This window comes from Panthera uncia, chromosome X, assembly GCF_023721935.1.
Source record: "Panthera uncia isolate 11264 chromosome X, Puncia_PCG_1.0, whole genome shotgun sequence".
Classification (NCBI taxonomy): domain Eukaryota; kingdom Metazoa; phylum Chordata; class Mammalia; order Carnivora; family Felidae; genus Panthera; species Panthera uncia.
Window position 1 is genome coordinate 82,143,253 of NC_064817.1, and position 15,901 is coordinate 82,159,153.

General features: G+C 36.4%; 1 protein-coding gene across 1 annotated transcript in view; it reads left to right on the forward strand.

Moving 5' to 3' along the window:
- The window catches only part of IL1RAPL2 (interleukin 1 receptor accessory protein like 2), a 551,542-nt gene extending 536,015 nt beyond the window's left edge, over positions 1-15,527 (forward strand). Inside the window, exons 8-9 of the mRNA XM_049644145.1 lie at positions 1,376-1,546; positions 14,830-15,527. Of these exons, the coding sequence (XP_049500102.1) occupies positions 1,376-1,546; positions 14,830-15,527 (869 nt within the window). The remainder of the gene's footprint in view (positions 1-1,375; positions 1,547-14,829) is intronic.
- The last annotated feature ends 374 nt before the right edge of the window (positions 15,528-15,901 follow it).

The following is a 15,901-nucleotide window of genomic DNA, read 5'->3' on the forward strand; positions in this document are numbered from 1 at the left end:
AAAGAAAAGTCTTTTGGCTTCAGGCACCATCATAACATAAATAACCAGAGTTCCTTTCATGTGGGGGTGGTGAAGATTGGAACCTTACTAGAATTAGAACAATATAATCCTGCCTCAAATATCTCTAGATAGGGGGTTCCACCTACTTCTACCCTAGGGTATTTATATCTCTTTGCCTATCATTTAGTAGGTAGAACTAAATCATTAATGGTATAGATGAGTGGCTGCTTCATTCTGTAAATTACCTTTTAGTCAGTTTTACCTATATTCTAATCAGGTCTGCTTTAATGGAAAATATCGATGTGTTTAGAAACAAATCCTAAAATGTTTTCCCATCATTTAAAATTATTATTTGCAAGTAACTAGGTTTAATAAATACTAACAGTTTCATTTAAGTCTATGCTCACTACATTAACTTTTAAAAATAATTTTCTATAAATGAGGGAATTTTGAAAGCCACTGTAACTTTTCCAATGTGGCCTTTCTAAAATCAATGGGGACTAATAGCTTGAGTAGCTATATTCATTAATAATTTTTAGGAAAAATATTTAAACATTTTACATATTCTCTTTGAAGAGGCTGGCTCTGAGCCAATACAGGAAAGGAGGAAAAAATACTTTCTCAAAGCAAAATTAACTCCCTGACTAAATGTGTGAAGGGAAAACCTAATTTGGCAATACTGGAAGGATGTATATTTCGAAACAAAGGCTTCTTTTGGAAGCTTGTGTCAAATTATTTGGCCATGGATTGAACAAGAGTAACAGACAATACACTTGTATAAAACCCAGCTGCTGTCTCTAATATTTGGTGATAAACTGCTTTTTGTATATGAAGATGACAATACTAACCAACTGGAAGTATGGCATGTGTTGTGAGTAGTGTCTCCAGGAGTGAGGCTGGATTATTTTGATCTTCCACACTCTAGGGCCCAGCCCCTCTTGGATATCTTGCACATATTTGTGCAAATGAGGTATAGTCTGTGACCAAGTAACAGAGCCAAGCCAGCTGGCACAGACAAAGTTCAAATCCATGACTTTGGTCTATTTAGTCCTGCATTCAGACACACTGAGCTAATCACTCACACATCACTGAATATCACAATATGTATAGTCACCAAAAGTCACAAATAATTCTCTCTTATTCTTCCTGACTATAGGTTTCCCATTACATATCAGTTTCAGTTCATATCACATGACTATGTTATGTTGAAATGTGCTAGATTTCTTACAATATGGCATGTGGCTTATTTTTTCTAATTATTAATGACAGTCACTAATTATAGGGCTTATTCTAGACTGTTAGTGGTTATAGAATTTTCGTACTTAAAGAGAACCTGCTAATACATAAAACCCACTTGTTGTTCTTCATATTTAAGACAACAAGGAATATGATGCCTATCTGTCTTACACAAAAGTGGACCAAGATACTTTAGACTGTGACAATCCTGAAGAAGAACAGTTTGCTCTTGAAATACTGCCAGATGTCCTGGAAAAACACTATGGATATAAACTCTTCATCCCAGAAAGGGACCTGATTCCAAGTGGAAGTAAGTACTTTCAAGTACTTGAAACTTTCAAGTTTTGTATTTAAAAAGCTTTGTGTCTTTTATGAAGTTATATGGAAGCTTCAAATGTCAGAGCCAAATATTTAGATAGATGTTCTCACAGGAGATTTTATTAAATTCAAAAGTGTTCTGATATTCTACCACCCAAAATTTTTAAAAGGCACTCTCACTTACATTTTAGGCATGGTTTTTAAATTGTGCTTTAATGGTATTTTTTTTTTATTATATTGCCTTAGTGTTGTGAGAAAATGATGATCCTTAAAAAAATCTCCAAAATTTAAAGTCTTTTCAAAGCATTACAGTTCCAAAGCTGATCTCCTGTCATTGTGCTTCTACTTATACCTACATTCATTGCTACTAATAACTGAATTTATGTGTTGTTACTCATTTCCAGATTTATAGAAAAAAAATCCACATAAAAAAGATATGTGAGTCCATTGGGTATAGCACTTTCACCATGTATTCAAATTATTTTAAAGAAGTTCTGGACTATGTGGGCTTGAATGCTACTTTTATATCATGTTACATATTGAAAGCTATATTTGAGCTTTTAGAATAAATTCAGGTTCAAGTAAAAATATATATTTAGTTCCTGTTAATGTTCAGAGTATTGTACAGGCTAAACTGTAAGGGGAATACAGAAAAGCCAAAAATATGTTCCTTGCCCTCGAAGAGCTTAAAATGCCATTGAGGGAAAATAAAAGTGCTAGAATTCATTTTTGTATGAGTCTATATTAATATCCTTGAGAGGGGGAGATTAAAATGTGACTACAAATCAAAATATGATAACTTTTACACATGTAATAACAAAATTAAAAAGCTTGCATTTTCTTTCACAGTATGTAAAATATCTTGACATAATTTCATTTCACCTTTACAATAACACTATGTGGAGAGAGAGCAGGTACTATTATCCTCATCTCGCAGATGAGAAAATAAGTTAAAGAAATCCAAGATCAGATAGCTGGCAAATGATAGAGCTGGGATTCGAACCTAAATCTGTTTGACTTTGGTTCTCACTCTGCTAGATCATGCTATTCCTCAATAACATTTATTCAGATTATCAGCAGTCCACCAAGGACACTAAACTGACAGGAGACAATTGAGTTTTGGTTGTTTATCTCTTTTCTCAGAATGCATATATGTCTGTTTCTGTGTGTACATGAATATGCACACTTACATGTGCATAGAAAGGAAGAAAGACAACATTTATTGTTCCATTACTTCCCTGAACCACAAATGTAATAATTCTCCAAACTCTTTCCCATGATCTTCCACTCTTTTCTTTCTGTAATTCTCTTCATCTTCATGACTTGAGATACCACTTCCGTATTGACTGAACCCCAAGGAACCTGCTGATACCTCTGAGTCATTTTTATTCTTCTGTATCTCTCTCCCAAATCCAGTGTCCACTGATCTTTTCCATTCTCAGCTCTGCTATTCTAGTATAGGCCCTAATCACCTCATTACTACAAAGTTGTTTACTCTCTGCCTTCCCTATTTTTCCTCTCATCCATTTCCACTAATAGGTATAAATCCTTGATCATGTCACTCCCACATTCAACGTTAAATTGTTCACCATTTCCTATAGGATAAAATCCATAACCCTTAGCTAAACACTTCCATAGTCTGGTACTAGCCCAGATTGGTCTCCTAAACTTGTCTCTTACCATTACCCCTACTTATACCTTTCACTATACCCAAACTGTGCTTTTGATATACATTGTGTGTCCATTTAATGCTTTTGTTCATGTTAGTCTTTTATACCTTTACAAATTCTATTTACTCTTCTCCATATCACTGCCTCTGTGAAATGTCCATAATAATGTCTCCAGCCTTAGGGTTCACCATGCATAGTCCCTTGTTGACCTATACATTTTTTACTCCTGTGATACTTTACGTTCTTTTATTATTTTATATATTTGTCCATCTATTTATATCTTATCTAGTCAGCAAGATTGTAAGTTCCATGAAGGCAGGGAGTGTATTTCATTTATCCTCATATTCCTGTCATCATCTATCAGAAAATTTGAGCTCATTGGATGCTTCATAGATGCTTTTTGATTTTGTTTGGACAGTGTTTAAGACAGGAGGAAACAATGAGACTAAAATAAGCAAGGGTTTAAATTTTTATATGACAGTATCTAAAAGGCGTTTTTCTTTAACAAGGCAAGTGTGAAATCTAAACAGGAGCTTTCTACCGAAAGAAAAACAATATGAGTAATTCATAGGAATAGTCCCAGTCCTTAAATAAGCTACTGAGAATATTGCTCTTATTTTTTGATATTAGAAAGAATACCTATAAGGAGTTGAACATGGATGAAAAATTTAAAAAATTTCTTTACTATTTTTTGCTTAATTTATTAAATTATTATTTATTTTTTATATTTTGTCAAAAATGTATTGTTAAATGTAGAAATTCTGCAAAATCAATTTTAGAGTAATAATATCCTAATTGTATTAAAGTAATATCATTACCAAAGTGAAATTTATATTCTATGTTAGGTCATCTTCAATAGGATTTAGTGTGGTGCTGGCCTGTTTTCTTGCATTCCAAAATTGTTAGCACCACAATAAGAAGTCTTTATCAACTCCACCAAGTGACTGAAAAATGTTAGTCTTCATGTCTGAATATTTCAACATTGATTATCTTTCATCTGAACTGGAAAACATTGCTTCACCATTGTGCACATTAGAAAGGGAAATGGGGGGCACCTGGGTGGCTCAGTCAGTTGAATGTCTGACTTTGGCTCAGGTCATGGTCTCGTGGTCCATGAGTTCAAGCCCCGCATCAGGCTCTGTGCTGACAACTCAGAGCCTGGAGCCTGTTTCAGGTTCTGTGTCTCCTTCTCTCTCTGACCCTCCCCCATTCATGCTCTGTCTCTCTCTGTCTCAAAAATAAATAAACGTTAAAAAAATTTAAAAAAAAAGAGGGAAATGGGACAACATGGAACACAGGAAAACCACTTTACCTAAGATTCAGTAGATGATACTTGGCTTATTATGTAAAGAAGAAGCTATTGTGTATAGGTGAGAGTCAGACCCAAACACCATGAGGGTGAAAGAGATGCATCCCCAAATTATGTCTTCTTAATGCTCCCATATAGTCTGTTTTGGTGATGTCTCAGGTCAAATGAATCAGCATGCTGTGTCAATTTAGCCAAACAGGTGGTAGAATATTTTACACCTCACTGACTTAGCTATTTGTTTGGATAAATTGATTAAAATTAATTAGTTGTTTTGGTGTATCAAAGACAGGCCTGATCATTCTCCTTGACCATAGAGTGTGAGGTGTATATAAGCTGTATTTCCTAGCTCAAAACTACGAGATTTGAGTTGGGAACTATAGCACACTGAATAAAAGATAGTAGGAAGTTGTCACCTAGTATACCCTGACATTTAAAGAACTTAACAGAAAAACACCCAAAAAGTCACTAGGATGGCAGACATTTTATAGTCCATAGAAGATAATTTTAATTTTTTTTGAGATTATACAACCATCAGACTGAGCAGGGAGTTGGATCCTGGGTACTCAGTGGTACACAGGAAGACTCCTTTTACAAGTAAGCCCTTTTGGACAACTATGCAGTTTTTAGATGCAACCACTGGAGGGTGTTTGATTTTAATCCTTCCTTCCTGAATGAGGAAATTCATGTTCTCTGAATTCTGATTCGCGAGTGTAACCTGCAGAAGTTCTTAAAAAGGCCCTTTGACAATTTTTCTTTTTCCATCAACATTTCAGAGCTGGCTGAGCAGTCACCATGTCACAATTAACGAGTTTTTCCTTGGCATTTTTAGCACGCCTTCAGGAAGTCGATGAAGTATATGAATAATATACTTGATTTACACATGAATGACAGAGTAGAACATTTTGGACTTGGTGTATGTGTGTTATTAAAGAAGCTTCTGTGGTCTGTATTTGCAGCCATTGGTACAGATTTAACAGGTTATGCTATATAAATATAGACACATTCCTGGGGGGTGGGGAACTAGTTACAATATTATAAGCTATGTTTGTCCCTCACATCTCATTTAAAACATGTTGACCCAAGACTACACCTTCCTCCAAAAACTAGCAATGAGGCCTTTGAGGATTATAAAAGCAGACTTCATAATATCATCCTTGATCTACAACAATAATTTTCTATGAATGAAATTAATGAGGTCAACATTAACCCATTAATATTTAATGTCTTCACTTTTGATGTCTCTTCAATTTCTTTTGTACCACTCTTATGGTATTCCAACTCAATCTCATTAACATACAAAACTTTTCAATGCATACAACTTCAAAAGTACATGAATGAGACTCCCCCGCCACCTTCCTTCTGTCTCTGTCTCTGTCTCTCTCTCTGTCTCTTCCTCATATGACCAAGAGTTCTCAAAAAGTTTCAATAGAAACATGTCACTTTCCAAGATGAGGTGGTGTCTGTACTGTTACGACATGCCCTTCTAGGGAAGTATGCTTTGGCCATCATGAACCAGCAGAGATGGGGAGATTTGACACAAATATTTTTCCTGAAGGCTAAAAGTGAAAGGCTTCAGATCTGGACATTATTTTCCTGGCGGTGACCTACCTTTCTATTCTTGAGCCTGTGGCCAGAATCTTCCTTATGTTTTCTCAGGTTTAGTGCCTGAATGTGGCAAAAATTCCTACTTTCCAGTAAAAATTTGGTTTGTCTCTTCCCAGGCTAGAAACATCAGTCCTGAGAATAGCAAAAGCAACTTTGTTGCCAACAGGAGTCTGAATGTCAGAACTGACAGGCAACCAAAAGAAAACCAGATAGAAAATACCATACTCACACTGACTAGAGACACAAATTTGAGAAGTAGAGATTTTTCTCACCCCTGCAGCTGCTGAGTTTTGTGGTGGAAAGTACTGTACACAGAGCACATTGTGTTCATGGGGCCTAGTGGATCCTTGAGGAATGAACAGATGTGCTCTGAAGCTGACATGTGACCAATAGAACCCAGCTGTGCAATTGAGATCCTGAGATTGAGGACATTTTTGGATGAGTACCATGTAGGTTCTCTAGCCTATCATATCTCAGTGTTTCTGCAGGGATTAAAAAACATAAAACTATAAAATGTTATTGAGTTAGGTGGAGGGCTACTGATCAGTTGGAGAAAATAGCATTCTAAAACTAAAAGTAGAAACAATCCAATCCTGTAGCTTTTGTTTGCTTTTAAGAGAAAGCAATCAAGGTACTTAAAAAATGCATATGCAATATTTATTAACAATTCTAAATTGAGCCAGTTTGACTGAGGCTTTCAAAAAATCTATAAATATCGCAGTGGACTTTGAAGAGAAAAAAATCCTTCAAAGGCATTTACTTCAATTTTTCCTTCTATTCATAGAAAGATTATGGGGATCTCTATGTGAGTTATTCATTGCAATGTATTATTGCACTGGTCATACATATGTTTGACCAGCTATGTCTGTTGAAGTTATATTTATGAATTTGGCCTCAAGTATCAGTGTTACTGAAGAAGTAATTGAGTGAGTGAAACTCAACAATCTTATGACTCCTTCAGTAATTTAAGGGGAAAATGATAATGTATGATTACATTCTTGCATTTCCTCACTATTCTAATCTTCAGTTTTTCAATGCTTAGTGCTAGCCATGTGATTGTGCTGACAATGAAATGACAAATGAGTGGAGAATACATCTGGTGTCAGATGATGCCTAGTCACTTCTAAGTGAGGCATGCAAAAAAAAAACATTTTTGTACATGGGTCTGTAAGTACTCATTGCCAATAGTTCCTCTAATAGCTAGACATATTGGACACCATTCAAGTAAATTGTCCTTGGGGAGTAATAAAATCCTTTTCTAGGCAATCTGATGTCTGTGACCTAAAAAGTGTGAGGCAGGGGTGACATGCACAACCATGGAAATTTAACACATTGTGTGCAGTTTAATCACATGGAATAAAATTAGATATGTCCACTATCCCCTTCATGTTAGAGTCAAGAGAAAGGGAACTGTACCCCAATATGCCCAAAATGTACTGAGGTCAATGGATTGAGGTTTCTCATGAAAGTTTGAGGTTAAGGAAGAATTGTGTAGAATTTCAATCAAGAAATTTACTGCTTGAGGGGCACAAAGAACAGGCACCTTAAAAAAGAGTAGAAGACCATAATAAAATTGTCTTTAAGTACAAAGGAGCCACAGAAAAGACAATATAAGGATCAACTAGTCTTGTTCCATATTTACCAAGATTGAACTTATTGAAATTAGTTGTATCCACAAGTTTCCAGGGTATGAGGTTAAGGGAGAAAAGAGAAGGGGAAGGATATTTTGCAGACTTTTTGCTAACTCTCCACATTATCTTTCCTTCAATATTCTCTGAATGTGTTCCCTTACCTACCTTTACTCTTGGTAAAGAGGTGAAGAGAGATGAGAAAGAATTTAAAGATGTGGACAATATTCCAGAGTAGATTCTGCCTACTGTCATGCTTTCCCACCCACGCACACATAAAATATAATAGCAAAAGTAAAGGATTCACTACCAGAAATATAGACTTCAAAGTCAAAACTGTGAATATAGTTTGCTATACTTACAAGGTCTCAGCAAATCCATGTTAACCATTGATAGACTTATCAACCAGCATTAATTAGGAACTTTAACATTAGTCAGTAGAGAACAAAACTCTTACCAAAACATTTAGCCCAATGAGCTATCTATGAATTATCAAGCCAAGGACTTGGAAGGTGGGGACAGAGAAAGTTTTTGTAGGGTATGTAATATCACACATTGTTTAGAAAGCCCCTCCTTTTGGGGCACCTGGGAGGCTCAGTCGGTTAAGCGTCCAACTTCAGCCCAAGTCATGATCTCACAGTTGTGGGTTCGAGCCCGATGTCAGGCTTGAGCTGACAGCTCAGAAACTGGAGCCTGCTTCAGGTTCTGTGTCTTTCTCTATCTCTGCCCCTCTCCCACTTGTGATCTGTCTCTCAAAAATAAATAAACATTAAAAAAAATTAAAAAAAAGAAAGCCTCTCCTTTCTACACACACACACACACACACACACACAGTTACATAAAATTTTCATAGCCCCAATCTTTGTGGCAGACAACACAGAATCTTACACCTGCCAGAGGCAGAATTAAGACCCAAATCTTTGGTAATATCAGCCAAGATAAAGAGTCATGTTATCAACTTGTATAACTCTTTCAATAAGTTAGTATTAAACATCATTATTTATAAAGCAGATAGTATTTTCAGTGAGACTACATGGTAAAGTACCTCACTGTAAGCAAGCTTCTAGTTATACCAGATGGCTAATAATTTTCCTAAATATAGAGTGTTGAATAATACATTTTTGTCTTTGATACACAGGAAACCTATATTATTTTTCTGGCTTCTCCATACCAGTCATGGAAAGGACCCATCTCAATCAATTAGAACTCATTTTTCGGGTGCCTGGGTGGTTCAGTCGGTTAAGCATCTGATTCTTGATTTTGGCTAAGGTCATGATCTCAAGGTCTTGAGATGGAGCCCCACATTAGGCTGTGCTGGGTGTGGAGCCTGCTTGAGATTCTTTCTCTCTCCTCTCCCTCTAACCCTCTCTGCTTGCACACATGCTCTTTCTCTCTCACTCTCTGTCTCTCTGAAAAAACCTCATTTCTAATTGCAATTTAGAAATTAAATCTTGGTTTTAAGTCTTTATATATTAACCCATAGGCTTTATAAATACCACTGTTGATAGCTGTGAGTTAGCTAGTGTTTGCCAAAGATTAATGAAGTAGTCTCTGTATTAATGCATCCTATCTTACCCAAATGATTTGTCTGTTTAACTGATAGGGGATGTACGTAGCTGTGGGTTTAAGTATATCAAATATTATTTGAACCTGGAAAAATAGTAAATCATGTCTTTGTCTACAAACTATTTGTCTTTCAACTTTTTTAAAATGACCCTGACTTAAGTAGGAGTGTCAACACAAAGATCATTTACAAATAGCTAATTGATTAGTTTGATAAATCAGATGGTTAGTCGGTAATAGCAACACCTCATAGAAATTCCTAAATATACAGGTAATTTTCTCCCTTGCACAATTGAGAGCCTGAGATTTAGGGGAGTACTGAGTTCTTTTGGAAAAGTAAATACATCCCATTAGAAGCAATTTCTTGTGAGTGCCATTCTTCCTGCTTCTATTTTATTGTTTTATTTCTTTCCTCAGTTTACTTTTTTTGCTTTTTAAATAAGTGTCCTATTTTCAAGTCACTTTTGTAGATCTAATTCTACTTTTCTAAATGCACTGTAGTTTTGGTTTATACAACTGCCCCTGAAAGGAATTTTTTAATTGAATTTGCTTTTTTTTAATAGTTTAGGAAGTCACTTTCCTTGTTTCCTGTTGGTTTGACCTTTCTTCACTTCTCTAATATGTACACATCCCAAAGAGGGCCTAGTGACAATGCATTTCCTTTCTAGAATGTTTTCCAATCTCTGTCAACTCCCAAATAAACAAAAGAAAAAAGGTTCTTTGCAGTTGCACTTATGTGAAAAATGAATTTATACCAACTTAAGCACCCCTATCAAAACTACATTCAAGGGGATTTTTTTCTTTACCATGTAAAGATCACAAATAAATGAATCATAATCAGCTTTATTTCATGTCTGATAATTTGGTGTAGTTTCATAGCCTTGTCTAGAGAAGCAGAAGGCTATCAGCACCAGGCCTGTTTAGTCTTTTCTGTCATCATAAGTTACTTGAAACAAAACTCTGCAAAGAAATACCTTAATGACCTTTTATTTAAGGGATATTTTATATTTTTTATGTGGAAAAAGAGCCTTTTAAGGGATTCTTGGTACTCAGTTGCTAAATTTGCCTGAATAAATCAAGGCAAGATTTAATGAATATTCATGTGTGTTGTGGATTTAGGGATTTTTTTAAGTTTCCTTATTATCTCTTCGTGGTAACAAGCTTTTTAAATGGTTTCTGAAGGTTTCTAAAATGTACCCTGCAAAACCACAACCATACCATGGCAAACACCACTGCCTGTCAGAGACTACACTAGCTATGGATCAGCAATGTCTTAACATGATACCTGTTTCTGCTTAGTTTATTTTGAACTTTTCCAAACCTAAATACCCTGATTAGTCTCTAATTCAGGGACAGAAAACTTTCTCTGTGAAGGTCCAGATAGTAAATATTTTTGGCTTTGTGGGTCATATATGGTCTCTGTTACATCATATTCTTTTTTTTTATAACCTTTAAAAAAATATTCCTTGCTCACAGACCATACAAAAACAGGACATGTTCCTAATGGATCAGGCTCCAGTTCATAGTCATTGGATGCAGAAATGCAACCTGGGAGTAAGAGGGAAATTATTTGGGGCACTTGCTGCTTAAAAGCCAGCAACAACTCCCTGACTAAGGATTAGCAAGTAAAAAATGTTAACTCTACCTGTTTGGTCTCTTGTTAATTTACTTATATTTTCCATGATGGCTAGGTCCTGGTTTTTTTCTCAAAGATAAAGAGAAAGAAAGAAAAGACTTAAGAAGGGAGGAAGGGGCAAAGGGAGATAGATGAGAAAGGAAGGGAGAGCAAGAGAGGGAAAGGCAGAAAGAAAGAGTGAACAAGAAAGCAAAGAGGGAGATAAAGGACAAGAAGGAGAAAGGACAGAAAAAGAGAAAGAGAGAGGTATAGAGGAGCAAGGGGTGGGGGTGGAAAAAAAACAGAGAGAAAAACAGGGAGAGAGCCAGAATATGGAAGTTACTGCACAGTCTCTCCTTCTTTTCCTTAGAGCCAGGCAGCATTAAGAGGCACCTCCCCAGCTGCTTTCAAACATTGAGGTTGCTGCCCAGCCACTGATCACCATCCCAAGAAGCGAAATATGGGCTCCACATCTGAAAACTTCCACTTGGTTTTTCACCAAGTGAAATGGAACACGAAATTCAGGGCCCAAGCAAATGGCTCATGTTTTCTTTGGGACACTTGGGCTGTGTCTGCCCAGGGAGATTTTTGATGTTCTGACTGACTCCAGTGCATATGATTAATGTATATATAGGGCAAACCAGGATAATTCAGACCTTTTTTCTTCCACAGCAGGTTTTCAGCCGGAATTATCTGGATGGTTGCCTCAACTCTCCACTAGGCTTTGCCAGGATAAGCATAGCCAGTGTAGTATGCAGGAGACAGGGACCACTCCCTCTATCCAAGTTTCCCTTCAACACCCACACACTGCACAGCTGAGCATAGTGGGATCTGTCCTGGCAGTCATTCCTTCTGGGGGAAAATGCAAATTCTGTCTAATGAATCTCTAAGAAGCCCCTAAAATGTTAAATGTTGCATTTGGCTTAGCTCTCAAATAGTGAAATATAATACACAGATGAAGAAGGAGAACCATACCAATTGAGGGAAAAAATGTACTCTGTTCCCTTCCCCATTCAAGAAAGGAGATAGAAAAAGCCAAAGCCCATGAATCCCAATAAAATCATTTAGTATATATGTGTATAGTTTCTCTTAATTCTGTAGACACCTGAGTTGTAATTTTTTAAGTAGAGATATGTATAGATAGATATACTTTTTGATTTTAATAGTATAGTTAAAAAGTAAATTAGATCTTTTCATGTGCAGCCACTCTGGAAAACAGTGTGGAGGTTCCTCAGAAAATTAAAAATAGACCTGCCCTATGACCCAGCAATAGCACTACTGGGAATTTACCCAAGGGATATAGGAGTACTGATGCATACGGGCACTTGTACCCCAATGTTTGTAGCAGCACTCTCAACAATAGCCAAATTATGGAAAGAGCCTAAATGTCCATCAACTGATGAATGGATAAATAAATTGTGGTTTATATACACAATGGAGTACTACATGGCAATGAGAAAGAACGAAATATGGCCCTTTGTAGCAACGTGGATGGAACTGGAGAGTGTGATGCTAAGTGAAATAAGCCATACAGAGAAAGACAGATACCATATGTTTTCAGTCTTAGGTGGATCCTGAGAAACTTAACAGAAACCCATGGGGGAGGGGAAGAAAAAAAAAAGAGGTTAGAGTAGGAGAGAGCCAAAGCATAAGAGACTGTTAAAAACTGAGAACAAACTGAGGGTTGATGGGGGGTGGGAGGGAGGGGAGGGTGGGTGATGGGTATTGAGGAGGGCACCTTTTGGGATGAGCACTGGGTGTTGTATGGAAACCAGTTTGACAATACATTTCATATATTGAAAAAAAAAGTAAATTAGACTACATCCCAACACATAGAAAAAGGGTTACTCATGGAAGCATAGTTTATGTTGACAGATGTGCTCTTGTATAGATTGTTTTTTTAATTAAAGGAAAAGCTGAATAATGAGGGAATAATACTACTCAGAATAACCCTTTGGTAAATTATTTTGTAATGAATTCCAACGTAAAATTAACAATTAACTCATAATTTAAGTGGAAAAATTGTATTTTCATGGACTCCTACACTCATGCCATAATTTTGAGTTTGGGTTTGTTTTGTTTTGTTTTGCTTTGCTTTGTGTGGAGGAAAGGTGAAAAGAATAATGGGAAAGATGCATGATAGTTTATTTTACTGTATCTTACAGATCCAACTTCTAATGATGAAGGTTCCCACATAACTTCTTTCTTTTTGGGCGCAGGAAGAAAGGAAGAAAATGAAGAGTCAGAGCTGTTGATACATTGGGATAATATTTTTCCACTCTATTGAAACTTTCTACCTTTCCTTTCATTCTGTTTCACCAGTTCTCTAAGTGATAATTACAAAGTGATAACTTCCCCATTGCTGCTTGTGTGGTGTTTTTATTTTGCTTTGTTTTTTGCTTTTATTTATTTTATTTGCCTTTATTTTTTTACAGATTTCAATGCTGATTTTTCCCTGAATACATAATCTCTTAAAATTCTTAAGAGATTCCCACTACACCTAGAAGTTGCCTTATAAACAGTCATTGTACTACTGCATGAGAAAGTCATGAAATGTATTAAGTAAAAACCAAAACAATAGTAAAAACAAATTGTTAAATGGGCAATTTCAATGTGTGTGTCTTAAAAAGTTTTTTGTTTCTCTATAGGCTGTGTAGAAAGTTTACTCATTTTCACTTGCAAAAGTGTTCTTGCTACCTAGTGGTGGAAATAAAACACTGGAAAAGAGAGATATCTGTAAAATATGCATTTGTAAAATAAGTTTCTCTTTTCAAATGACTTGTACTGGGCTGTTTGGTGGCCCCACACTATGTACTGGACGTGACTCTTTGAATGCAGTCTGTAACCTTCGGCAGATTTGCAGTGACAAGTGTTGCTATGCTTCTGTAAGCACTGCTTCTGCTAGAGGGCACTGTACATTAGACAAAGCCTTGTGCTCTGCTTAGTAAAGACAGCTCTCTGTTGCCGCACCTGTGTCCAAGTCTCCGTTTGTTAACATGTGTGTGTTTCCATTTTTGGTGGATAAGACTTTGGGAAGCATGATTACAAAAGGATTATTCCACAGGATAAATCAATCTAGCATTAGTTGGGTGTTTTTCTACCATGAAAAGACTATATAACATATTCATCTCACTCTCAGAATTGTTCCACAAAGTAGGGCAAAGACCTCTCAACTGATAGATTCCTCCTTTACTGTTCATTCAGTACAGTCCCCCATCTCTGACTTCACCCCTTACTCTTCCCCAGAACAAAGAGCAGCTGGTTCAAATTAAACTCATGGGCACACACACACACACCACTTCCCTGTCTCTTAGTTTGAAGGGCAAAATTGGGAACCTAAGGTTGCAGATAACAAAAGTTATTCTGAGAAACAAGCTATGATTCTAGAAGATATTTTCAACTATTTCTATCACAATTATCTTTGAAGTAGCTCATACACATAAACCCCCCAATTGTTTAGTAGTTTAAAACTAGGGGAAAAACCAAAGCCAACCCACAAAAAAGTGGCCCTTCATTCATTAAACAGCTCCATTTCTCTTTTTGTCAATCTGATGTTCACCTCAAGCACTAACCTGGAAGCCTGCCTTGAATTAAATGATTAAATAAATAAAAATAACTTAAATACAGCTGAGCTCTGAGGAAGTCAGCATTTGTATTCATCGACAGAACACTGTAAGTAATAATGAGGGGAAATAAAATAAGTAGTATAAGCAGAGTCTTTTTATTGTTATTTTTAAGGAAATGGACTTTCTGAATGTGCAATGCAAGAAAATGTGATATACCTTAGCGAAAGACTGGCTTTTTGCTATATTAGAGTGCAAACCTAATGCATTAAAGACTGGAAATGTCTTTATTTTACTCTTTCTCTCTTTCTGTGATTTGTAGCATACATTGAAGATCTCACAAGATGTGTTGAGCAAAGCAGAAGACTTATTATCGTGCTAACTCCAGACTATATTCTCAGACGAGGATGGAGTATTTTCGAATTGGAAAGCAGACTCCATAACATACTAGTCAGTGGAGAAATCAAAGTGATTTTGATTGAGTGTACAGAATTAAGAGGAAAGGTGAATTGCCAGGAAGTAGAATCACTAAAGCGCAGCATCAAACTTCTGTCCCTAATCAAGTGGAAGGGACCAAAAAGCAGCAAATTAAATTCTAAGTTTTGGAAGCAATTAGTATATGAAATGCCCATCAAGAAAAAAGAAATGCTTTCTCGGTGTCATGTTCTGGACTCTGCAGAACAAGGACTTTTTGGAGAACTCCAGCCTATACCCTCTATTGCTATGACCAGTACCTCGACCTCTCTGGTGTCATCTCAAGCTGCTCTCCCTGATTTCCACCATTCAGATTCAATGCAAATGAGACACTGTTGCAGAGGTTATAAACATGAGATGCCAACCACCACCTTGCCAGTACCTTCCTTAGGCAACCACCACACTTATTGCAACCTGCCTCTGACGCTTCTCAATGGACAGCTACCCCTTAATAATGCCCTGAAAGATAACCAGGAATTTCATAGGAACAATTCCCTGCTACCTTTATCATCCAAAGAGCTTAGCTTCACCAGTGATATTTGGTAGTGAAAACTCTGAAGTCCTCTAAACATCTATGTGAACATACATAGAACAGAACAGAACATACATAGAACAGAATTTCTGCTAAGCCAAGCATAAAGTACACCTAATAACACTGAGGTGCTGAAAAAGTGTTCAGAGTGAAAGGCACAGAATCCCTTTTGTACTTAAAATTTTCGTTTACATTTGCAGAATAGTGGGTGTAAAGAAGGACCTGCTTTTGTAGTATAGTACCTTGTTTCAATGTGTAGTTTTTATTTCTTCCTGAAAATAAAAATGTAAAACTCCTGTTGTTTTAGAGTAGGTTTTATGATACTATTTGGACTTTAAACTTAATAGATGAGAAACCTCCCCCTATTTATGTATATTTCAGATTAGCA